Source organism: Scardinius erythrophthalmus (assembly GCF_964197995.2).
Source record: "Scardinius erythrophthalmus genome assembly, chromosome: 25".
NCBI lineage: Eukaryota > Metazoa > Chordata > Actinopteri > Cypriniformes > Leuciscidae > Scardinius > Scardinius erythrophthalmus.
Window position 1 is genome coordinate 13747992 of NC_138245.1, and position 27448 is coordinate 13775439.

The following is a 27448-nucleotide window of genomic DNA, read 5'->3' on the forward strand; positions in this document are numbered from 1 at the left end:
GTGCGGTCACGAGAATTGTCGCAGGCAAAGTCACAGAACAGAAAAGTAAAGTCACTTTCAAACCAGCTTTCTGCTGGTACGCGCCAAATTCGGATCAACTTTGCGAAATCTGCGTTGTAATTTTTTACCGATTGAGTGGATTCCTTTTGAATTAGCAGCTACTGGACACACCCGCGAAAATTCGCCGAACATCGGTGAATGTGAACGTATTTTAACTCACTATTCATGTTCTGATAATTGCAAATTAATAAACAAATAAAGCCTGTGTAAGCAAACAATGTTAATAAGTTAACAGAAAAAAAGCCTTCAGGACATAGTACTAACAATCTTAGATGCTTCTCATATTCTCAAATGAATTCCAAATTAGAAAATATCTTATATTTAAAGTGTGGTTACATTAACCGTCAGTCAGCGAACTTTCGTTGGTGTAATCCAGTCGTTTCAATAGAAATCCAAGGAATCTGGAATTTCTCAAAAGAGAGCGAATAAAGATTTCCGCACATCATTTTCCATCGGTTCCATCACTTATCTGCTTTTACCAACAGCTTGGTTTCAAAGTGACTTCTGTCTTTATAGTATCACCGGAAGTAGCAGTTGCGTTGTGAATATCGCCATTTGCCACTTTAACCATCTTTATTCTCAATTTAGGACTTATATTTAACATACATATATGCAGTTTCTATGTGATTGTCATGCTGTAATCATCAAAAGAAAAAACAAATCATGACATTTATAGGCGACATAGGATATTATTAATTGTACAACACCCTTTTGGCCAAAAGTGGTAGCTAGTGTTTTGACATAACCTGTTAAGCAATTCAAAGATAAAACATTTTATTCTTATAATATTACTAATGTCAAATCTCTTCAAGCTTTTATAAGAAAACCAAAGCACCATATAGAAAATGTTTATGAGTATTGTTTTATTTAATTAACAGAAAAAAAAATAATTAAGACACAACCATCAAAACTAGCATTTCAACTAGCATTGTGGTTAAGATTTATAACCATGTAACCATCAGTCTTACAGTATAAATGCAGGAGAAAGGTCAGGGATGGATCTGGAACAGCCAATTTATGATATAAAAGTCTCTGGTTTCACTGGATATGTTGTTGAAATGATATGTCTACTGCAGGAGACTTTGTCCTGAACAGGAGTTACTGAAGGTCCAATGATCAGTTTGCCTCATTCTTTGAAGCCTCGTCGAAATTCTCTACAAGATCTGTGAAGAGAGAATAATGACTGAAATCAGCATCTTACTATTTACCACTTGATCAAAAGAAACACTTCAAAACTTCATACCTGGGACATCATCATCTTCTTCATCGATATCTTCTGCTTTCGGGGCTTTGTTGTCGAGAACTTGGAAGTGTAACAACAAAACAACAACGTCAGTGTCTACACTAAACTGTAAATTCACCCATATTTCTAAAGCACTCTTTGCTCACCCTGTCTGGGGAACTGCTCGGCGAGTTTGCGCAGACTCGTGAGACTGTCAGCGCCGAGCTGACTGAGGATTCCTGGGAGCATTTCCGTGAGCTGTTTGGTCTCCGCGTGGCCCGTGATGGCGAACGTATTGGCAGACAGAGACGCCTGCACTTTGGGGTTATTGAAGTGAATGACTGTGCCATCATCTTTAATCATATTCACCTGTAAAAACAAGACCAAATTCTCAATGTTCTCTAAACGCGACTGAATGAGATCAGTAAAGAAAACTGGAGAGCTGCTACTGTACCTCCTCAATGCCAGCTATGTTATTGACAGCAAGCTTTTTTAATGAACTCTGGAGTTTCTTGTCATCAGCTGTTGCTGTTCTGTGCACCACCTTCTTCTTCCTGCGTGCAGTGCCCTATAGAAAACAAATCAAGACTGAGTAAAGACAAAAAAATAACAACAGCAACACCATAAGAAATGTCCAAAATCATTAATGTTCAGGTTTCATTGATAATACTTCTTACCTTGCCCCCTATCCGGACCTGGGCTTGAAGTTTAGCCAATTTCTCTTGGTTCATACTGACTTCTGAAACAAACAGATGCTTCATTTATTTATATATATATATATACACGTGTGTGTGTGTGTGTGTGTGTGTGTGTGTGTGTGTGTGTGTGTGTGTAAACTTTTCCAAAGAATTAACAAAAAGTTTTATACAATTAAAGTTATAACTTTTTACACCATAACCCTTTCCGCCGAATAATTAACTACACATACAAATGTTAATATAACAATAATAGTAATAAGAAATAAATAAAAATACAAAATATGTAAATAAACTTTGACAATGTACACTTTTACAAATGAACATAATATCCTCCTAAGAAAAACCTAATTAAAATACATAATAATACAAATCAAATCTTTGACATATTCATGGTCTGTACATAAAATGTTAGGAGTATATAAAATCAAGCACAACACAGATGATCTTGCTTAAATCAGTCAGTTTCTACAAATGTAGTTATAATGATCAATTTAGGGGGAGAGTCTTTATCTTCTCAAAATATGTATAATGTTTAATTCTCTCTAATTTTAAATATGACTCAAGGTCACATATCCACATTGAAGCTTTAGACGGGTTTGTTTACTTCCAACAAACAGATGCTTCATTGTTCAAATGCTTCAAGATCCATCCACCTTTCGCTATAAATGAAAATCTATCATCCACTTACCCTCACGTCACTGGACATAAGTTTGACTTAACCACCCCATGGTGGGACATTACCAAAATGTCAAAGTTGTATTTTTGGTTAACATTTTTACCAAAACGTTTAGTTGTAATTTATACAACTAAAATATATGGTGATGTGTTAAGTATCAATTTTGCCTGGTTTAATAAAAAAAAATTACAGCATTTTTAAGTTTAGTTTGGATTTCCCCTGTAGGTTAAATAGCTATGATTACAAGAAGAACCACCAGAAAAAACAAAAACAAATAAATATCTATTTTTCTAATAAAACATATAGACAGATTTCTGCAAAATTAATCATGCTTAAAAACACTCAAAAACAATTGTGGTATGAAGCTTTCAAAACGTTAGCGTTTTCATGGAAAGCGTTTGTGATCCCCCAAGAACATTTTCATTCACATTTACAAAGAATGTGTTCGCTCATAAGATTGAAAAAAAAAAAAGTTTTGCGAGCTTAGGCACAATTTATTAGAGAGATGCAATCAGGGGCGCCGCTAGCAATTTATATTATATTATATATATTTATATTACCATTCCATTAATAAAATCGATCTCTGGGGGCCCTTAGAATCATCCTAACTTTCCCCCCTGGATGCAATACATCTGGGAGCAGACAAAATTCCTCAGGGGAGCACAAACTTATGCCAAAAAAGGAAAAAGCAATGCACTATAATTTCTCCATCTTTATATTCTTTTTAAACTATAGCACATGATAATTTAATATATATATATATATATTTGTGTGTGTGTGTGTGTGTGTACATATATAACTTTATCAGACCTTTTAATTTCATTATCTAAAAGATATTTTACAATTATTATAATTAGTAACGTTACTTGTATACTAAATTTTACAAATGGCACGCAACACAAAGATAAACTAAACATAAAGCTCCACATTGTACGTTAACTAACTACACAAACACACAACAAATTGTGAAACTACTCTTCCTTTCAGAGTTGCAGAGTCAACTGTCCTTACAGAGAGAACTGCTGCCGATAAGCCTGTCAGGAAGCTACAAAGCCCTTAGTTGAGATGTGAAAATTACGGCATTGAGACAGGGCATCGCGTTCACAAAGGCTTACTCGTCGGTTTAAGGGATTTTCCAGGCTTCACTATCTTTAATATTGTCTCTGTCCCTAACACATGACGTGATGGCATACGCAGTGATGGAGAATAAAGACAAAACCTGACGGTGCATAATCTGAGTGAATGCATCACTACACCATAACACACATGCACACACCTCAATCACACGGCAATGAGCGACTTCAACACATATAACGCTTACAGCGAAGACATAGTGGTTGTAATATATTTAAAGTAAACACAGAACGGTGTTCATTACTGACCTGATAAACTCAGCTGCTCAGAGAAGCATGCGTTGAATGAGCAGGGCGGAAGTGGTCAGACTAAAAAAGACGTCACGTTGTTTTTGTTGTTGTAATGGCTAACAGCAGTGATGCTGCCGCCTAGCGGCTCGGGCTTAAATAATGGAGATGTGAAGCTAAAACATGCATAAACTTGTTGAATGCGTGCCATGGTATAAAAAAATATTCCACGCAAAGCCCAATAAACTGCATGCCTTTTATATATAAATAAAATAATAATAATAATAGTAATTAAATAATAAAAGTATGTGCTGGAGTGTGCTTAAAAAAAAGAAAAAAAGAAGAAAAAAAAACTTGTCACGGACAAGCAAATAAGCGTTATTGTCGATCCCTGAAATGCAAAGTTGAACCAAATTAACCGTTGTAAACCGTTGCAAACTTATAGGTCATGTTGACCCTAAGTATATGCAGTTAAAGGGTTAGTTCACCCAAAAATCTAACTTTTTTGTCAAGTTTTGCAAATGATGGCAGAATTTGCGTTTTTAATTTCCGTTCTGTTGAATGACGATTTAAAGCTACAGAGCTCTAGTTCTACACTTTGTGGCGGAAAAGGCTTCAAATCAGTGTGGTAAAATAAAACATTATTTTTCTTTTAGGCTGTCATGTTATGCCCACAGACACAAAGTAGCTACTGAGCAGATCAGCGGGTCACTCACACAAATGGCAAGATACAACAGAAACCATTTTTTGAATCAATTTACATATAATATCTGACATCTGATAGGCTATTAACCATAGGCTATATATTGAAATGTTTATTTTCACCACTTAGAGCTCATGCTAAAAGTCAAATCAGAAACATCAGTCCCAGTGTCTTATAGCATCATGCCACAAGTGACACTGCTGTCTAGTGGATAACCGACATTATTCCATAATCATTATTAACTGGTAATAATCATTAAAATGGTGGCAAGAACTTTGACTGAGAAACACATGAAAATAAACTAAACATCTTCCTCTCAGATGGATGGAGAACTGTGCCCTTCTGTGGCCTGAATGAACTGCCTTGAACTGAGTATAATTGTTAACAATCCGCATTAGACACTCTCATATGTTTTAAAAACGCTGCTTTCTTTTTTTATTATTATTGAGAACATTATATAAACAAAGAAGGAAGCACTTACTATGTAGAACAAATAGGAAAAAGAAAAAAGAAAAAAAGATACAAGACGGGTCAAGTCAAGTCAAGTCATCTTCATTTATATAGCGCTTTTAACAATGTAGATTGTCTCAAAGCAGCTTTACAGAGATAAGCGTATAATTTAAGGTAACAGAGATTGTTTCGGCTTTACAGCAGAGTTAAGTTATTTCCATCTAAAGTTAGTTTTAATTGATTTGGTTCCGTCGCAATGATCATTTGTTATTAAATTAGGGGCCGCTAAAACGACACCATTCTCTCTACACAGACTTTAAACGCGAACCTGTGAGAAACGCTGATAGTGGTCACATGCGCATTTAGAATGGGTTCTATAGTTATGTGCGTTAGAATATACGCAGGTTTGGAATTCCCTACAAGCCAAGCCTAAACAAAATACTTGTCTTTCCTTATAAATTTTGATAAGAAATTTTATTTTATTTGTTGCTTTGGGGTAGGACCGCGAGACGAATTTCCCCGACAACGCCTTATCTGTAGAGTGGTAGTGGGATCCTCCATAGGGAGAGACTAGTTGGCACTTCAGCACTGCGTTGTCATCGGTCCAGGTGAAGGTCCTTCGTCAGATCTGGATACGGCCTGGATCCGGCAGGCTGCAGGAAAACCTTGGGATAAACACAGACACTAAAATTAGCGTAGATGCCATTCTTCTCATGATGTAACGAGTAGATCAGGATTTTTGGGAAGTGTTCCCGGTTCCGGCTGACCTAATCTATGCAGCCTAACATTAAATTATAGAAGTCTATAATGTATTATGTGAAAGCTAGGTCAAAGAGATGTGTCTTTAATCTGGCTTTGAATTGACAGAGTGTGTCTGCTTCCCGGACAATGGTAGGAAGACTGTTCCAGAGTTTTGATGCTAAATAGGAAAAGGATCTACCGCCAGCAGTGGATTTTGATATTCTAGGTATAATCAACTGGCCGGAATTTTGAGATCGTAATAGACGTGACGGACTATAATGCGTTAAGAGCTCACTCAAGTACTGCGGAGCTAAACCATTCAGTGCTTTGTAAGTAATCAGCAATATTTTAAAATTTATGCGATGTTTAATAGGGAGCCAATGCAGTTTTGACAGAACTGGGCTAATATGGTCATACTTCCTGGTTCTGGTAAGAACTCGAGCTGCTGCGTTTTGAACCAGCTGTAGTTTGTTTATTAAGCGTGCAGGGCAACCACCTAGTAGAGCATTACAATAATCTAGCCTTGAGGTCATGAACGCATGAACTAATTGTTCCGCATTTGTCAATGAGAGCATATGACGTAATTTAGATATATTTTTAAGATGGAAAAATGCAGTTTTACAGATACTAGACACGTGACTTTCAAATGAAAGATTGGTATCAAAGAGCACACCCAGGTTCCTAACCGACGACGAAGACTTAACAGAGCAGCCATCAAGTGTTAGACAGTATTCTAGGTTATTACGTGAGGAAGTTTTTTGTCCAATAATTAGAAACTCTGTTTTTTCAGAATTTAGAAGTAGGAAATTACAAGTCATCCAATTTTTTATATCCGCTATGCATTCCGTTAATTTTGTGAATTGATAAGTTTCGTTAGGTTTTGAAGAAATATAGAGCTGAGTATCATCGGCATAACAGTGAAAGCTAATGCCATGTTTCCTAATGATATCTCCTAAGGGTAGAATGTACAGAGTGAACAGCAGCGGTCCTAGTACTGAGCCTTGTGGTACGCCATACTGAACTTGTGATCGATTAGACATCTCATCATTTACTGCTACAAACTGATAACGGTCAGATAAGTATGATTTAAACCATGCTAGTGCATTTCCCGTAATGCCAACATAATGTTCTAATCTATGTAAAAGAACGTTGTGGTCGATGGTGTCAAATGCAGCACTAAGATTGAGTAACACTAATAGAGAGATACAACCACGATCGGATGATAAGAGCAAATCATTTGTGACTCTAACAAGAGCTGTTTCGGTAATATGGTACGGTCTAAATCCGGACTGGAAATCCTCGCAGATATCATTTCTTTCAAGAAAGGAACACAGTTGTGAGGATACTGCCTTTTCTAATATCTTTGACAGAAAAGATAGATTCGAGATCGGCCTGTAATTGACTAATTCTGAAGGATCAAGTTGCGTTTTTTTAACAAGCGGTTTAATCAAAGCCAGCTTAAAGTTTTTTTTGGTACGTATCCTAGAGACAAAGACGAATTAATGATATTAAGAAGAGGATCTATGACCTCTGGAAGTATTTCTTTCAGTAGCTTAATCGGTATAGGGTCTAACATACATGTTGTAGATTTAGATGATTTAATGAGTTTAGTAGATTCTTCCTCTCCTATAGCAACGAATGAATCAAATTTTTCCTCAGGGAGACTACAATGCACTGCCTGATGCGATACTGTAGTAGACGGTTGCATAGTTATAATTTTGTCCCTGATATTATCAATCTTATAAGTGAAGAAGTTCATAAAGTCATTACTGCTGTGTTGCTTGGAAACTTCGGTGCTTGAAGCTTTATTTTTCGTTAGTTTAGCCACCGTTTCAAATAAATACCTAGGATTATGTTTATTTTCTTCTAATAGAGTTGAAAAATAAGCAGATCTAGCAGCTTTTAAAGCCTCTCTGTAAGTAATTGAGCTCTCTTTCCATGAAATGCGAAATACCTCTAGTTTTGTTTTCTTCCAGTTGCGCTCCATTTTTCTGGCTGCTCTCTTAAGGGCCCGAGTGTGCTCGTTGTACCACGGCGTTGGACTATTTTCTTTAATCTTCTTTAAGCGCAACGGAGCAACTGTGTCTAAAGTGCTGGAAAAGAGAGAGTTAAACGTTTCTGTTGTAATATCTAGTTCTTCTAAGCTATCTGAGATGCTGAGATGATGAAACTGATTAGGAAGAGTATTAATAAAGCAATCTTTAGTGGCAGAAGTGATAGGTCTCACATATTTGAAACACGGAGTCGGCTTTGCAGCCTTGGCTAAATGCAAATTACACGAGACTAGATAATGATCTGAGATGTCATCGCTCTGCTGCAGAATTTCAACGGCATCCACATCTATTCCGTGTGATAATATTAGATCTAGAGTATGATTACGACGATGAGTAGGTCCTGACACGTGTTGTCTAACTCCAATTGAATTTACAATGTCTTTAAATGCCAATCCCAATGCATCTTTTTCATTATCGATGTGTATATTAAAATCACCAACAATTAGTACTTTATCTGCAGTCAATATTAATTCTGATAGAAAGTCCGCAAATTCTTTGATAAAGTCTGTATGGTGCCCTGGTGGCCTGTATACAGTAGCCAGCACAAATCTCAAACGTGATTTATCGTTTACACTATATATTTTTACATTAAGCACTAATGCTTCAAAAGAATTATATTTAAAACTTGATTTCTTAGTGGTTTTGAAACTATTACTATAGATTACAGCAACACCACCCCCTTTGCGTTTCAGACGAGGCTCATGTTTATAACAGTAATCTTGCGGGGTTGATTCATTTAAAGTAATGTAATCGTTTGGTTTTAGCCAGGTTTCTGTCAAACACAGCACATCTAGGTTATTATCTGAAATCATATCGTTAACAACGAGTGCTTTTGAAGTAAGCGATCGAATATTCAGCAACCCAAGCTTTAGCATTTGCTCATCTGTATTATAGCTGTTTTTTATTTGTTGAACATCAATTAAATTTTTAACCTTAGTTGGGTTTAAACGTTTTTTGGATTTCCAAATTCGGGGAACAGACACAGTCTCTATATGATGATAGCTAGGTGAAAGAGGCTCTATGTGATGGGATTTATCTGACCTTGGTGACGCGAGGCCGCTAGCAGACGGTCGGTTAAGCCAGTCTGTCTGCTTCCTGACCTGAGCCCCAGATTGACATGTTTGAGCTCTAAGACTATGAGCCATATTACTAGAGAGAAGAGCAGCACCATCCCAGGAGGGATGAATACCATCTCTTTTCAACAGGTCAGGTTTGCCCCAAAAACTTTTCCAATTGTCTATGAATTCTATATTATTAATCGGACACCACCGAGACAGCCAACCGTTAAGCGAACATAATCTACTAACTATCTCATCACTCCTGCGAACAGGAAGGGGGCCAGAGCAAATTACAGTCCTTGACATCGTACTTGCAAGTTCACACACCTCTTTAATATTAATTTTGGTGATCTCCGACTGGCGGAGTCGAACATCATTAGTGCCGACATGAATAATGATCTTAGAGAATTTACGATTAGCATTAGCCAGCACTTTTAAATTTGCTTTGATGTCAGGCGCTCTGGCTCCCGGCAAACATGTGACTATGGTGGTTGGTGTCTCTATTTTCACGTTCCGTGTAATAGAATCGCCAATAACTAGGGCACAATCATTCTCAGTGGGTGTTTCACTGAGCGGGGCAAATCGATTTGTTATGGTAATCGGAACGGAAGAGTGGTTTTTAGATCCGCGACTAGAGCGATCCCTCACTGTCACCCATTTGCCCGGCTGCACGGGCTCTACTTCAGCCAGAACCGACTCATGTAAAGTGTGCACTATTCTATGCGCATCCAAAACATCTAAAGCACTAGCACTCTTACTATCCTCAATTAAAGTTTGGATGCGTGTTTCTAATTCTAAAATCTTCTCTGTCAACCTAACTGTCTCCTTACATTTATCACATATAAATCCTATATTGTCGACAGAGAAGCCTATACTAAACATGTGACATGAAGTGCAAGTGACAATAACAGGACAAGACATTACTCACCGTGTTTGTTGAGTGATTCTTACTCACCTGAGCTTTTTATGAGCTCAAAGGCGCGGACGCGCGAGAGAAAAATAAATAAATAAAATAGCTGAGCGCACGGGTGGCGCGTTAACAGGCTAGCGAATTACTAGCGTTTTGTGCTAGTAGTACTAATAACAAAAGCTAGCGATGTCAGGTTAATCTGAGATGTTGGGTAAAATGTAGTAGTATAAACAACTAGAAATGGTAGTAAAATGATGGTTCAAAACAAAGAAATATATGGCTAAGACGGAGCTTATCGCACCGAATCAAACAAACACACTCACAGCAGGCAGCGAGGCAGACAGGAGCAATCCATATAACTGGTATATAACTCTACCTCTAAATCATTTATTATTGAGAATTTTGATGATTTTTCTTTACTTTGGAAAAAAGTATTTTGTCTGGAATTGTTAATTGTAAAAAAGAGATTTTTTTCATTTACAGAAAAACAAAATATAGAATTAATCTTATTTTGTTTACAAAATTTTAGACACATTAATGTAAATTTTCAGGACAGAAACCACTTTTTTTTAAGTTTTGCTTGCTGAATTAGAGCATTACTTTCGGACTATTTCTAACTCATGTCATGTAACAAGAAAACGCTGCTTTCACTTATGTCCTGCATGAGCATTTGTGACGTCACAAACAGAATTCTGTGACAGACATGCTTGAAAATAAGAGTGCAAATCTAACTCGCTCATCTCGTAGTAATTTCGTAGTCAAGCAAAGTACAACGATACAACGGTGTTAACGATAGAACAGTTATTATGGGACAGCTAATTTGTCGTCCAAGGAAAGCGTCAGATAGGGAGAGTGTACACGAACAACCCTGTGCACTACTTAAATTCAATCCCATCACAGAGGAGAACCATCCTCCTCGGCATGATGAGATAGATGATGGTGAAGGGGCAGGGAGAGAGGAGATGAGGAGAACGAAGAAGAGGTTTTGAAGGAAAAATTACAACATTACTTTCCTTCCTTCACCGCTTTGTCATCGTGTGTGTATATAGACGATATTCTCATCTATTCCCGGAACCTGGCTGACCATCGCCACCACGTCACGTAGGTCCTACAGAAACTTCGTAAGTTCCATCTCTTCCTAAAACTCAAAATGTGAGTTCCACCGTGACAGTTCACTTCCTCGGGTACGTCATTGATCAGCACGGCATCAGGATGGACCAGAGGAAGGTAGAGACGGTGGAGAACTGGCCACAGCCCACTTCTATCAAGGAACTCCAACGCTTCCTGGGGTTTGCCAACTTCTACCGTCGATTCAACAATGGCTTCAGTAAACTCAGCTCATCACTCATCACTCACTAACACTGCCTTCAGCCTACTCAAGAAAGCCTTCAGTACAGCTCCAGTACGCCTCCACCATTGGGGTAGGAGCTGTGCTATCTCAGCGGCAGGGTGAGCCTCCCAAACTCCATCCATGTGCCTTCTATTCTAAAAAAACTGTCCCCGGCGGAGCAAAACTATGATATTGGTAACCGGGAGCTACTAGCAATCAAACTGGCTCTTGAAGACTGGCGACATTGGCTAGAGGGAGCTCAACACTTCTTTGAAGTCATCACTGACCACTGCAATCTGGAATATCTTTGCGATGCCAAGAGACTGAACACCTGTCAGGCACGCTGGTCTCTCCTTCACCAGATTTAACTTCACAGTGACTTACAGACCTGGTAACAAGAACCTGAAAGCAGATGCACTCTCCTGGTTATACCATCCTGAATGCATTATCGCACCTCCCGAGCCCATTCTCCCTCCAGCCATCATCATAAGCCCGATCCAGTGGTCACTCTGATCAAATCGCCGAAGCCACGCAGTCAGAGCCTGCTCCGCCGGGAGGTCCTGAGGGACAGACATATGTGCCAACTCGTCTCCGTCTGTCCCTCATGGACTCAGTTCATACATCACTGGGCTCTGGACACCCAGGCAGCCAGCAAACCCTCTCGCTCATCAGCAATCACTACTGGTGGACCAATATGATCCAGGAAGTCTCCTGATATGTTCAGGGATGCTCAGTCTGCGCCATATGCAAAGTTCCCCGTCGTCTTCCGGAAGGCAAACTAGTCCCTCTCCCCATTCCTAACCGACCCTGGTCGCATATTGGAGTGGACTTCATCACCGAGCTCCCATCCTCTAATTCTCATACCTGCATCCTCATAGTGGATCGCTTCTCCAAAGCCTGTAAATTAATCCTGCTGAAGGGACTACCCACTGCCTTCGAGATGGTCGAAACCCTCTTCCAGCAACTCTTTCTTCACTTTGGAATTCCCGAAGACTGCGGCCTTCAGTTTATCTCCCGAGTTTCTCTGCGAGCCTTCTTCAACCTACTCGCAGTCACAGTCAGTCTTACATCTGGATATCATCCGCAGTCCAACGGCTAGACTGAGCAGAAGATACAAGAGATCGGGAGGTACCTGTGGTCATTGTCACGACCATCAGGACAGCTGTAGCTGTTTTCTTCCCTGGACCGAGTATGCACAGAACTCCCTGCGATAAGCCACCACAGGACTTACCCCCTTCCAGTGCATACTCTGCTATCAACCGCCCCTGTTTCCCTGGTCAGGAGAGCCTTCAGACGTTCCAGTTGTCCACCACTGGTTCCAAGCGAGCGAGAGGGTCTGGGACTCCGAGCCGGTTCATCTACAGCAGGCAGTTCGGAGATACAAGAGCCAGGCCGATGCAAGATCAGCGACACCCCGATACCATCCAGGGCAAAAGGTCTGGCTTTCAACCAGGGATATCCGTATTCGACTGCCCTGCCGTAAGCTGAGTCCCCGCTATATCGGTCCCTTCACAATACAGAGGCAGATCAATGATGTCATGTACCGGTTAACCCTTCCTTCTCACTACAGAATTTCTCCTTATCACGTCTCCCTACTCAAACCATTCACTAATCCTCTGGTTCCTTCTTCCACAGTCTGTTGCTGAGAACATACCTCCTCCTGTAGACCCGTCAGAGGAGAACGTCTACTCTATTGAGTCAACATCATCCTACTCCCGGCGACCGGGCGTTCTATTGGAATACCTCGTTGACTGGGAAGGATTTGGTCCAGAGGAGAGGTCATGGGTTGCTCGTGATGACATTCTGGACCCTTCACTGCTGCACGACTTCCATAATGCTCATCCCAACTGTCCAGCCCCAAGAGGCAGAGCCCGTCCCCATTGTACCACAGTGAGTACCACAGTATATGAGAGCATTGACTCTGCAGCGAGTCCCAAAAGTAGATGGAGCCATTGACTGTGCAGGGCGTCCCACAGAAATGCTGGAAAAGGGTAAGTTTACTGCCACAACCCAAAACAGCGTTGACATTTATTTAGATTTTTCATCACTTTAATCACCATGTAGCTTTTTTGCAGTTCACTTTAATAGTCCTCCAGTGTGCCAAATGAATTTTAAAATCCCTTGTTGTCTCTTCATTGATATAAGGGTAATAAAATAAACATAATGAATACTAATAAGAATTACAAAATGTTAATTATAAAACAAAATACAAAAAAAAAGTAAGTTTATGTCATGTCAACTACTTTTACTTCACATTTAATAGATTGCATTTGCTGTGGGTATACAAATTCGGTGAGAAAGCTGGGCAAAGGTGCATAAAGGGATTTGCATCCAGGATTTTTACTTATACTGCACTACCTAATTCTCAAAACTTCTGTTCAGGATTCATGACTGAAATGAAATCACCCTTGTGCAGATCTTAATCGTTAATTCTTTGTTTTGTTAATCAAGTGGCAGTGAAATTTGTCCGAAAGACACCAGACTCAAAATATATCAGCACTGTAAGTAGGCTGCGCTCTCTGTTTTCTCTTTTTAGTCACTATTTTCAGTTTATAATATCTTACTCTATATTCATTTTAATCATAGATAACAAATAATTTTTTAAGACCTTCGACCAACAATTTAACCATCATATTTTCTTTTAGCCTTTTCATCCCGAACCCCTTCCTTTAGAAATTGCTTTGGCAGTCATCTCCAATAGTGGTCCCAGCTGTCCAAAATATAATTCAGATGCTGGACTGGCAGGACGACCCAGAACATTACGTCATGATCATGGAGCACCCCTTGCCAAGCATGGATATGCATGAATTCCTGAAACTCAACGGAGGTGTCCTCAAGGAGCACACAGCACAGCACATTATGCGGCAGGTTATTATGCCATTAGCATTTGCTGTTATCGGGGTGTTTTTCATGGCGACATCAAGCTGACAAACCTGCTCATAAACCTGAGCTCACTGGGTGTCAAATTAATCGACTTTGGGTGTGGGGACCTCTTGAGGGATTCTGCCTATATGTCCCTCTGTAGTATGTATTATGCACCACTTTGCTATTAAATTAATTAGAGCACTTAATCTCATCCTGTATATAGTCAAAATACTTTTATAGTTTATAAACATCATACAAAATCTCTTTCCTCCAGGCACAAAACCATACACCCCCCCAGAGTATTATGACACGGGCACGTACCATGCAAATGCGACAACAGTGTTTTCACTAGGGGTACTTCTGTTCAAAATGGTGCATGGATGTTATCCAACAGCCCAGGACCAGTACAACCTTGCAATGACTGGTCCAGATTTATTGTCACAAGGTTAGATGTTAATCAAAGAACAAATGGGTAAATATAGCATGTGTACAGTTTAAGGTAATAATAAAATTTTCTCTTATCTTTTTGCACAGAATGCTGTCTTTTCATGCAGGGTTGTCTGTAACGTCATCCAGAACACAGGCTTCCTCTGGAGCATATGCATTGCCATGACTGGTTATTGGTGGGTTTTCCTGTGCATGTCACATAACCAGAATGCATATGATCAACATGCACATCATCAGTGTGAAGTATGTATAAAATGTTTTCCTAAGTTCAAAGATTTGAATTTAGTTCTTCAAGAATGTTACCTCCTTTTCATGCTTATGACTTTATATGCTTTCTAGTGTGTCAGAGCTGCCTTGGTCAGTGCCAGATGGCTGGCGAATAATACCTTCATCCTGAATGACTTCTTTACCTGTCATGATTTGGATTTCCTATTCGTGACTGAAACCTGGCTGAATGTTGGTGAGTCGAGCGCTTTTTCTGAACTTTTACCGGCTGATTGCTCTTATTTTAACTCTCCGAGGACTACTGGTCGAGGAGGTGGACTTGCTACTATCTTCAAGAAAAAGTACAGCTGCAGACAGCTGTTAATGGTCTCCTTCTCAAGTTTTGAACTAACCATGTTTGAACTGGGTCAAGCTCAGCCGGTACTATGTGCAGTTATATATCGACCTCCTAATAAGGACTTCATCAGTGACTTTTCTGATTTCCTGTCTGAAATTATGCCGAAATATGATCGGATTTTAATTGTAGGTGATATGAATATTCATGTGTGTTGTCCTACAAATCCGCTGGCAAAAGACTTTTTAAATCTTATCGATGCTTTTAACCTTACACAGTTTGTTTCTGGTCCGACACAGGTCCATGGTCACACATTAGACCTTGTTCTGTAATGCTGTGTACCTATTTGTAATGTAGACGTATTCAAAGCTGTCTTCTCTGATCACGTGCCTGTTTTATTTGACGTTTCTCTTCCTTATCGAACCGCTAAGCAATACGCTCCACCTCATATCTGCAGGATGATCAAACCCACCACTGCTGCGCAATTCTCTGGTGCTTTTAATATTGCTAGGGAGGCTATGGGATCCTCTGCTTGTCAAAATACAGCGGAGTTAATCTCTTCTTTTCTATCCACTTGTTGCAACATTCTTGACACCATTGCCCCATTTAAATCCATGTGTTCAAAACCCAAATATGAACCTTGGATAAATGATTTTACTTGGGCTGCTAGACAAAAGTGTAGAAAAGCTGAGCGCAAGTGGAAAAATGATCATTTGCAGGTTTCTTATGAGATTCTTAGAGAAAGTTTGCACAGTTATCAGAGAACTGTTAAAGCTGAGAAGACCAAATATCTCTCATATTTTATTTCAAATAACTGCCACAAACCTCATGTTCTTTTTAAAACAATTAACTCTGTTCTTAATACTCCCCAATCCGTCTATCATGTAGCATCCTCTGAGGCCTGTGAAAAATGTCTCCATTTTTTTGTGGATAAGGTTGCCTCAATTAGAGCAAGCATCTCACTTCCTACTTTTGATCCCTCCATTTCCATAGAGTGTGCAGCTGTTTTCACCCGATTTGAGTCTGTATCCATCGCTACTCTTACAAATATTGTTACACATTTGAAACCCTCAGTTTGGCCCACTGATATTGTCTCACCTCGCCTTTTTAAAGAGGTGTGGGACACTATTGGACCTAATATCCAAGAAATTATAAATAGCAGCCTTGCTTCAGGATTTGTACCAGTCTATTTTAAACAAGCAGTGGTGCAGCCACTCATCAAAAAAACTAATTTGGACACATCAGTATTTGGACACAACATTTTAGAGAAGGCAGTTCTTCTACAGTTGCAGTCCTTTTAGACACACGTGGTGTTCTTGAGGTGTTCCAATCGGTTTTAAGACATTTCATAGCACTGAATCCGCACTTTTGAGAGTTTTTAATGATCTTTTAATCTCAAATGACTCTGGAGATTGTGCAATTCTTATGCTTCACTGTTGCTAGATCTCACAGCAGCATTTGACACAGTTGACCACAGTATCCTTATTTCTCACCTCGAGCATGCCGTGGGGATTAAGGGCACTACCTTAAAATGGTTTAGGTCATACTTGTCAGACAGAGATTTTAGAGTCAGTTTTGGTGGCTCTATTTCACCTTTTGTGTCTCTCACATGTTTAGTTCCCCAGGGTTCGATTTTCGGGCCAATTCTTTTTTCACTCTATTTGCTCCCCCTTGGATTAATATTAAAAAGACACAACATCTCTATGCAGATGATTTGCAAATCTACCTGCCCATCAAAAGAAATGATGGTAATTCTTTAACAAGATTGGTTGACTGTTTTAATGATATTAAAGCCTGGATGGCTGTAAATATTTTAAACTTTAACAAGAGTAAAACTGAGGTCATGATTTTTAGACCCAGTGGCACCTCTGATGTCTCACAAATAGATCTGGCCATTTTGTTAAGTCTGCTGTAATTAGTTAAAAGGGATTGTGATTTTAAAATGGAGAAGCAGATCAATTCTGTTGTGAAAGCCAGTTTCTTTCAACTTAGGCTTCTTACTAAGCTTAAGCCCTTTTTATCCTTCACAGACTTTGAGAGGGTTATTCATGCATTTATCACAACACCCCTTGATTATTGTAATGCTCTGTATGTAGGTGTTAGCCAGGCCTCCCTTTCTCGTTTACAACTGGTTCAAAATGCTGCCGCTCGTCTCCTTACTGAAACTCGTAAGAGTGATCATATCACCCCTGTCCTTCACTGGCTCCCTGTTAATTTTAGGATTTATTTTAAGATTCTATTGTTTGTTTTTAAAGCCCTTCATGGACTAGCTCCTGTCTATATTACTGTTCTGTTGAAGCCACATGCTCCTTCAAGGTCTTTAAGGTCTGCTAACCAGTCTCTTCTTGTTGTCCCTAAAACGCAGCTCAAGAGCAGAGGGGATCGAGCTATCTCAGTCGCAGCCCCGAGAGTGTGGAATGAATTGCCTCTGCATGTTAGACTGGCCCCCAGCCTTACGGTTTTTAAATTGCGACTTAAAACACATTTTTTTATTCCTTGGCTTTTAATCCGGCATGAGAATTGTTGTAATTGTCTGGTGTTGTATCCTGTCTATTTACTGTTTCTTGTCAATGTACAGCACTTTGGTCAACATGGTTGTTTTAAAATGTGCTTTAGAAATAAAGTTTGTATTGTATTGTATTGTATTGTTGATAAAGCTTATACATGTTTTTTTTCCAGGCCACTGCACAAGACAAAATGGCCACCCAGTTGTTTAACCTATTCAGTCAGCTTTGTGTCTGGCAGGCTGACATGAGTGGCCTTTCCATCGCTTCACATAGGCCTTAACTTGCTTACGGATGTTTAAATATTGTAAATAGTTGTACACTTTTTATACCATACCTGCACTTACACCGTGCCTATACACTGGACGCAACAGTTGCATCACATCGCAACAGTCGATGCTGTCTACGCTGGATGCGACAAAGTTACTGTTGCAAATCCATTTGTTCTTCTTGTCAGAAGTAGTGTGAGCACTTGGAGTATGTCAGAAATAGAATGGGGCATCGGTTTATTGCCAGGAATTTGCTGTGTTGTGTCGTGCTGCATCCAGTGTAGACAGCATCACTGATTAAAGTGGGTTCTATTTGCTTTTGTCGCATCGCATCGCTCACGTCTGGTATATACACAGTGTTAGGCCTTTTTACTGGTGATATTACTTGCTTAGGGATGTTTAAATATAATTGTAACAAGGTTTGTTGATAAGGGAAGAAGGAGACGGGAACCGGTGAACATTTAATAGGAACAATTTAATCATCAAAATAAACAAACACAAAACGAAAGTAAAGCGGCAGCCACAGACAGACAACTGCCGCACACAGATAAACAAAACACAACGTTAAGTCCAGGCCTGGTCCTCTCTCGTCCCTCACTGTTGTCGCTCCTCTTTTTATTTATCCAGATCTCCTTCCGTGAGACTCGAGGCAAAGAGACTTGGAGCTGCGTGGAACCAGCGGTGACAAAGGAGACTTGGAGTGCAAGGAAGGAGACGTGGAGCTTGGCAAAACCAGCGACAACAAAGGAGACAGGAGACTGGGCAGAACCAGTGGTGACAAAGGAGACAGGAGACTGGATGGGACCAGAGGAAACTGAACTGAACAGGCGTAATAAATTTAATCATATATCCCCATAGAGTATCTCTGAACTGCAAGGTTTGTGGGTTGCTTCTGGTCAGCAGTGGTGAGAGTTTACCAACAGTAGTCCATGGAGGGACAAACCGGTGGTGTTGAGTGCCCAAAGCTCATCAATGCACGAGGGCAATGAAGGCTATCCCGTCTGGTCCGAGCCAACAGAAGTTCTAGTGTGGCACAAGACACACAAAATGGTGAAATGGTAATGATGGTTTTGGGAGGAATGTATCTCAACAAACAGTGCATTGCACTCTGCTGCATATGGGACTGCATAGCAGCAGACCAAACCGAGTACCTATAAGTATAAATATAGCTTAATGTACCCTATATTGAAGCAATATTCTCATCAGTGTTCAATCAGCTTTTACATACTTAAATCTGCATATTTGTTATATTTACTCCAGGGCATTATACCTTTGTAAAGGCGCTGATTTTAATTTTTACCTTATTAAATGTATCCATCATCTTTCATGTCAAATTCTTACATTTGATCAATAAATTCAGTTACATACAAGGAAAAAATCTATAATTCTTTTAAACATGAAACTAAACCGCCAAGTAGGTGGCGACAAGTGGCCGTCTGAGTCATTCGTTCAAAATGCTGAATCATAATCATTCAGTAACAAAACACCGCGCTGATTGCCGTTTTCCTTTGGAACTATTTTCATCGGTGAAATATGACTAAAACAGTCAATAATGTCTCTAAAATGTAAATAACTTATTACTTGTTTGTGATAAACGTTTATGATAATAAAATAGGCTATTTCGTGATAATATTCAGCAAAACAGCTCCCTTGGTCGTGCTATGTAACTAGCCTATATCTATACGTTATGAAAAAAATAAATTAAACTCAACATTTAATTTTTTTACCTCTATGTTTCTTATGTGAGATTATTGTGTGCTGTTGCACTCGTTTGTTTCGATTTCTCCACGAAAGAAAGTCTCTCTCACAAGAGACAAGCAACACGACCTTTTTATGACATCACCTCAGCTCTTTTCTGACTTGTCAAACTGACAGTGTTACAACTGACCCTGTATTAAAACACTCCCCGGTCTCCCACCATTCCTTGAGTAAAAATTACCAATAGAAATTTGCAAACAATAAAGCACATAATTTAATATATTTGACATATAATTTAACATTTTTACAAACAGTTAGGAAAAGATAACCCAATAATAAATGCATGTATCTATAGTGTTTTCCTACTGGTCACAAATGAAATTACATGAGACAGAGTAAATTTTATAATAATCTAATAACAGACCACATAAACATTATAGGTCCTAAATATGGTAGTGCTGTCTATATTATGACATATTTATATTTGATAGATATTTGGCACAGATTTATACAGCCTTGGTCATGTAAACATTTACAGCAGCCAAGCAAAATGTTCACCTTTTAAATCGAGACAATTTCATAAAAAATGCTAAAATCCATAGATATCATAAAATACAACCATCATCATGACATAAACCCACTATATCTTAATATGTAAATTACTTACATGCATAACACATTGGACACCATTTTTGGTGTATAAGCTGTAATTGAGAGACAAAGGACACAGCACATAACATGACTGATACATTTAACCTTTTTTTTCATGACGTTTCAAAACACACTTACTGAAGTTGACACAACAGACTATAAAACCAAAGACATGTATAGACCCTGCTATCCATTTGAACAAAATGTAAAATGTAAAAAAATGTCAGTGAGCTGATTGCATGGCAGTGTCTGGTGGGAAAGGTCCATCCAGGCAGATGAAGTCTGGTCTGCTGATCACTGAGCTCCTGACCTCTATGGTGGAGCTCTCCTGAGTGATGCCCTGCCACTGGAGTTTAATTTTCAAGTGAGGACTGCAAAGTCTCAATGCCACCAGAAAAAGTCTCTTCAAAACAGCTTTGCGCAGGAGGATGTACACCCATGGATCCAGGATCTGGTTCCATGTTGCCATGCGTACAACCAGCAGCATATGAGTGTAAGATGCCTGATCCTCACCGTGATCCTGTAGGCTGAAGATGATACCTGTTATCTGGGGATTCAATCATAAAAGCATTTGTCACTAAAATGATATGTCTGTGTGTGTAGCTCTAAGCAGAAAGAAATTATTTTTTTATATGCTCAACCAATTTTATGCATTTTTAATATAAATTAATTTATATATTTTAAATAAAATAACATTTATTGAATATAGAATTTAATTATATAATTTATCTATTGAGGATTTATATACAATACATAATATATATATATATATATATATATATATATATATATATATATATATATATATATATAATGTTCCTAATTATAAAAACCCACAAATTATAAATTGCAATTCTTACTTTTACCAGTAAATAATATAATATAACATATATAATATATAATATAAATAATATAACATTTTATTTATTTATTATTATTTTTAGTAATTATAACTATAATAAAAACATAATGTTATAATTAATTATTATAATATTCTAATAATAATAATAATTATAGTTTTTAGTGAATTAATCTATAACCTATCCCACAAATTCAGTATCTGAACAGAGAACACAGAACAATTATTTATTAATTTCATTACTTAGCAATAACACGGTGTTTATTTAGCAATTTACCAGCCAGTGTGAGAAATAAGAGTCATCTTCTCACCAAAATTGGCCCCCAGCACACACAGGACACCAGCATGATTGCCAAAAGCTGGCAGACCATCTCAGAATGGTGTGATGTGTTACGACAATGGCGATGAGAATCACGGTCAAGTTGTACCCTACTTCGCAGGAGAGTGAGGAAAGTCATGGTATTGCACGCTAGTGAGAGGAGGAGAGCCAGCAAACCCAACACAGAGAACAATATCGGCAGAAGGACATCCAGCCAGTCACGTGGCCCCTGCAGGCGGAAGAAGCACCAGCTTCGTGAACGTTGCATCTGGTACGACCGCTGGAACAGGATGGGCAGCAGGGCCACCAGCAGACCTAGGAGCCAGGTCAGACCCAGTAGACTCTTGACATGATGGGACCCCAGCGCCGTGGTGTGGAAGAGTGGACGGGTCACTCCGATACAGCGCTCCACTGCCATCAAGCTCCCGAGCAGCAGAGGAGTCAAGCCGAAGAACGCCATACAAACTCCAAAGAAGTCACACAGAGACTTGTGAGGGTCAAATGTTTCCCAGTCTTTCTGCGAGGCGTAAACGTATAGAGCTAAAGAGCCATTGATCAGGTGTCCCAAGAAGTCAGTCACCACCAGACCACTTGCAAACAGGAGGAAGGCTGCTTTAGACTTGAATCTGAACCTGCAGTAGGCTTTGATCAGGATAAAGAGAGCCAGAGTGTTGGAGACGATGCCCACCGTCATTGAGATGGCAGTCGAGGTCACGGACACTTCTCTTTTGGTACAGCTCCTGTTACGCACATCATCACTCGGCACCAAACATCCAGCTTTAGCTGTCCCATTATAAGACATGATCGGCACTTCACACTGCAAAGAAAGTATTAGTTCAAGTGATTTCATTTATATTAAACAATATCAAGATAAGACTCATTTACTGTCATTTAGAAACCTAAATGTGTGAAATTATAATACCTTCATTTTGGTCTCAGTCCAGCCAGATCCCAAAATCAACACTAAACTAAATGTTATTTTTATGTTTTATTTCTACAAACATATTTTATTTACTTGAAACAGCACATTTGTGAAAATTTTTAATCTAATACATTTGATCTAATTTAGGATCAATCTGTTGTTAAAAAACTAGGATTAAACTAGAAAAACTAGATAAAATATCTATCTATCTATCTATCTATCTATCTATCTATCTATCTATCTATCTATCTATCTATCTATCTATCTATCTATCTATCTATCTATCTATCTATCTAATTTCTCTCTCTAAGATTAATTTAGGCTATAGCTTAACTTTTGTACAACATTTAGTCAACTATTGTTCATTGTTGTTACATGTACAGTTTCCTGTTTAGCCATATTGAGAAATAAAAATAAAACGATCTCCTAAATATAGCTATGATTAACGTAGCCTATAGCCAAAATACCATCATTCCAGAGCGTTAAATAACTTGTTTAATTATTTTTAAACAATTATCACAAATAACATAAGACTTGAGTTCAGCTTTCCATTAAAATGTATTGTCATAATTTGAGCGCACAAATGCTTAAATCTGATCCACAGCATTACAGCAATCACTATTAATGCTTCACTAATCACTTGTTTCCAAATCAATTCTTTCAGTTTTACTCACCATACTCTGTTAATCAAACGAGTCTCAGCAGTCTAGGTTCATTCGCTCTCTCAGTGTGAATAACGGCTGCTGGGCGAATCCACTGACACTGAAATATCAGACTGAAGCGCGCACTCTGTTCACCACAGTTAACTGGCCAACGAGTTCCCCATCACGCACCAGTGTGCTCGAGATGTGTTCTGTTCCAAATTTCTTCAATATAGTAGACAGTCCTTTGTTTTTTGGTCCATCATTATAAAATAATAAATCATTCCATCTGATTATATAATCCATTACTCTAACATATATTGCAACAGTTTATTCTCACTCCTACCGGGGCCAGTATGAGCGGAACACCCGCCGCGCGTGCCAAATAGTGCCATTACGCACAGGATGTGTCCTGCCTGCTGCTTCTTCTTCTGAAGATTATATAAATTCTATAATAAAATAATATTTAAGTGTTAATGGCTAAATTGCATTGTGCCAAATTCTATGTCGATGTCATTATGACTTTTATTTATTTAATATTTACATGGGGAAATGTGACGGTTGACGCAGAGGCTGTGAGTGAGGACACACATAAGTTGGAACATTTACAATAAGGTCCCATTAGTTCACAACTAACACGGAGCAATAGATTTGGCTCCACTTTCTATATTAGGTGTCTTTACAAACATTGAAATTATTAATTTGATACAACTTTATTACATATGGCACATGCAATTACACACAAGCACTTGGATTTGAGGGACATAGTGTGGACATCATTTTTATACATAGGCTAAAATATGGGAACACAAATGTGAATAAAAATGTGCTTAAATTAATTTAGAAAGGAAACACAACTCAACCTTTTACTTCAGAACAAAAAAAACACATAAAATAGATGTTACATTTTATATGTTTTTTGTAACACGTGCACAGCAGGATATAGAGTTTACACCATACAATGATTTTGCATGAAGTAGAGCATGAATTTATTTTTTCAATTAGTGGGTCTGTTTATGTGGAGATTAGACTAAACTCCACCACCACTGTTCTTTGAAGTGGTCAAACAGCAGTAATTTATAAAAACTGAAACAGATGAGAAGGCTTAAAATAAAGCTCTAAAAAATATTTACAAGGTCACAAAATAACCCTTCATGTCATTTATTGGCAGAGAGACAAACCCCATTAGGTCTTGCTCTGGGTCAAGTCTGAGCCAAGTTTTTTTTTAAAGATTTCACAAATATATAGATGTTTCCGTAACACTTCAATAAGGTCTCATTTGTTAACATTAGTTAATGCATTACCTAACACAAACTAACAATGAGCAATATCTTCTTACAGCATTTATTAACCTTTGTTAATCTCAGTTAATAAAAATGCACATATTCATGTTAGTTCACAGTGCATTAGGTATGTTAACAGATAACATTTAAAAAAAAAATCTTAAAAATGTATTAGTAAATGTGATCAACAATCGCTAAATGATTAATAAATGCCGTAGAAGTATTGTTTTGTGTTAGTTCATGTTAATAAATTAAATCTTGTTGTCACATGTGCTCTGTGTCTGTCCTTATTAGCAACCAAAATGATCTTTGATTGGTTTGGTTGCCTGTTTTGAGCTTCAAACCCTGGACAATACAGTAGTGCGATGAATCCAGGACATGGCAAAGATAGTTTAAACTATAGTTTAGCAATAGCATGATGCTTAAACTTGCATTTAACAGATGATGTTGTAAGTGAATGCTGTGTATATCAGTATGTATATTATGAATAGCTCTGCTCTGATGTTTTGGATGTTATCAATTAAAGTAATTAATAAATTAAGGGATTGACGGGTCTGAAAAGATTGAAAAGGTTTTTGAAGTAAACAGCAGCAAACCTCAAGACTTACATAAGGTTAAAATGTTTTTTATTTTATTGATTGACTGCACTGACAGTATTGGATGAGAACTGGACTGAGCTGCATGATGACATCACTGTTTTCTCCAGAGCTGCTTTATAGATGAATTGAACTCATTCCATAATTGATGAACATCGGCAGTGTTGGCCGAGGCTTAGGTGGTGGACGCTGGACTGGACCGCAGAACAAACATAGGAACCATGGTTGAGACAACAGCGATAGGGATGAGACAATGGTGAAAGATGCCAGGGAGGAGTCAGTGATTGGAGCCAGGGCAGAGCTCCCAGCAGGGATACTTGAAAATGTGAAAATACTTGAAGGAATACTTGGCGAAACCAGGGGGGACCGATAGAGGTGGAGACTCTCGGACCGAGAAAGCTGAAGTGACCAGGCGACACAGAAGGTGCTGGAGACCAAGGTGGAGCCGCAGGGACGAGCGGCTGAGGCAAAGCCAGGGTGGCGGAGAACAGAGGCTGAGCAGGTGCTCCCAAGGACTGGGATGGAGCCAGAAGGAAAGGTGGAGCCCGACGGAGCCAAAAAGGTGTACGGACAAGTCACAGACGAAGGCTCGTAAGTCCGTGGCCATGGCAAAGTGATGACTGACCAAGGTAAGCTGGAGGGACAAGGTACCTGGTGGAGCCGACTTGTCGACGGGCCAGTGTGGAATGACAGGCTCAGAGGGTCTGGGAAGAGTTATAGGGTTGATCCTCCAAGGCTGAGCTGGCGAACTAACAGTCCAAGGTGGATCCTTGACGCACTGAGCAGGCAGCATAAGAAGAGACCAATGGCTAATGAGAGGCAGTGAAGACAAGGCTGAAGGACTGGGTAGTGCAGGCAGGGGGTCCATAAACGGCCTTCCTTGCCGATACTGAACACATATTTCTCAGGAACAGCCCTTTTGGCAGACGTGGAACAGGCAGAATATTCAGGATTGTTATGTGGTTAGGAATCTGTTACGCGTCAAAGTTGGTGGGAGTGGGAAGCAGGGCAGGAACATCAAAGACTTCAATAACTCGCTGTTGGGCTACGAAACAGGCTCGGTGCAGGGCAACAAAACAGGCATAAGGCTCTCTTTATGCTCCTCCAAGATTATTAAGGGTGCAAAGTTCTGTGCACTTACATCCGCCTTGGCTGACGGGACAGGGCTCCACTCCATCCCCTCATATTCCCCAAGTATGGGCTCAGGCTTTGGGACGATTGTTTGCACTGGCTGCAGCTCTGGCACAGAAATCATGGTAGGCTCAGGCTCCATGTCTGTGGTGGACTCTGGCTTTCTGTCTGCTGGGCTGGTTGCTGTGGATGTAGCAGGTGCTGTGTGCACTGCAGGTGCGCTGGACGACTCCTCTCTCTTGCAGATGGTAAAGGGGGAACCATTGTGCAGAGGCATCTATTCTACATACTCCATAAACGTCCTTTGAGACCGTCTCCAGGCAGCCAAGCTCTTGTCTCCGTGTTAAAACCTGACCGGAAAACACACACACAGGCTATTGTCATTGGAGTGGACTAGGTGGAATAAATCCAAGAAGTCCTGTGTGTGTCTCTTGGGGGAACGTACCCCCTGCGAGAGGAAGAGGATTTGTATTGCCACCTGATCCATTAGATCGGTCCGTTCAGCTGTCACGGGCGGTTGAAGAAGAGAAGGAAGAGGCAGGATCTAATCGCAGGCAGTAACAGTTTATTCAACTTTACCACACAAACAAACAAACAAAACACTCTGGGCAAAAACAGGAACAGAAAACCAAGAACAATGTGACGTGAACGGACAATGAACAGAACAAACACAGAGTTTGAATACACAAGACAAACTAATCAAAGAAACAAGCCACAGGCGTATAACATAATCAATCAATGAAAAACCATAGAAACAAACTGTAACACAAGACTGAACTAAAACACATTCCAAACCCACCCAAAACAGAAATAGGCACAGATTACCCGTAACATTACGGTTGTTTTTAAAGAGCTGCTTTACAGAAGAATTGAACTCTGTTTACATCATTGAATCATATAAATAAAGGTGACTGACTTGACTAGAAAAAAATATTTTAATAGCATGAGCAAATGTTTGAAAACTAATCTTCCTCTAGAACAACAGGTGTATCCAAGGACACAGCATGTACCGGAAAGGCCATTATGTCCGCATGAAAAAGCAACAACTTGTTTAACCCCCTGCTTCAAGTGAACAGTGCAGCCTTTAAAATACACCCTAAACGAACCAAAGTCCAAAAACGTAATTCTAACCTATTCTTATTAAAATTTGCATGATTACACCAGAGAAATCTGAGGTGCAAATTGTTTTAATGACCACATTTATGATAACAAGTCAGCCTGATTTTTAAAGCAGTTTAAAGCAGGACAATCTCAGACAAAAGGTTGGACTAAAAAATATAGTTAATTCAGGTTGCACTAATTGGAAAGAAAATATAAAACCATAAAAATACATCTACGGAGGCCTCTTATCTTGTGGATGTAAGTTATTTTTAAAACATTAACGTGATTGCAAAAACAGTGTGGCCAAAAACACAATAAAGAAGCGGGGGGGAAATGATGC

General features: G+C 39.2%; 2 protein-coding genes across 3 annotated transcripts; both read right to left on the reverse strand.

Moving 5' to 3' along the window:
• Positions 1-903: 903 nt before the first annotated feature.
• Positions 904-4150, reverse strand: btf3l4 (basic transcription factor 3-like 4). Of its 2 annotated transcripts, none has more exons than XM_081357269.1 (6): positions 4039-4150; positions 1960-2021; positions 1737-1850; positions 1450-1651; positions 1304-1363; positions 904-1223 (listed from the first exon to the last, which is right to left on the reverse strand). In XM_081357269.1, exons 2-6 carry the CDS (start codon positions 2011-2013, stop codon positions 1177-1179), a joined length of 477 nt encoding a protein of 158 aa, XP_081213395.1. In that variant the 5' UTR covers positions 2014-2021; positions 4039-4150; the 3' UTR covers positions 904-1176. The 2 variants fall into 2 exon arrangements, with proteins under 2 accessions (XP_081213395.1, XP_081213396.1); XM_081357270.1 differs by having other exon boundaries at positions 1960-2018; positions 4039-4059.
• A 16329-nt stretch (positions 4151-20479) lies between these two features.
• ptgfr (prostaglandin F receptor (FP)) lies at positions 20480-22236 on the reverse strand (the record flags this gene model as incomplete). Its single annotated transcript, XM_081357666.1, has 2 exons — positions 20480-20803; positions 21427-22236. 2 exons carry the CDS (start codon positions 22234-22236, stop codon positions 20480-20482), a joined length of 1134 nt encoding a protein of 377 aa, XP_081213792.1.
• Positions 22237-27448: the final 5212 nt, after the last annotated feature.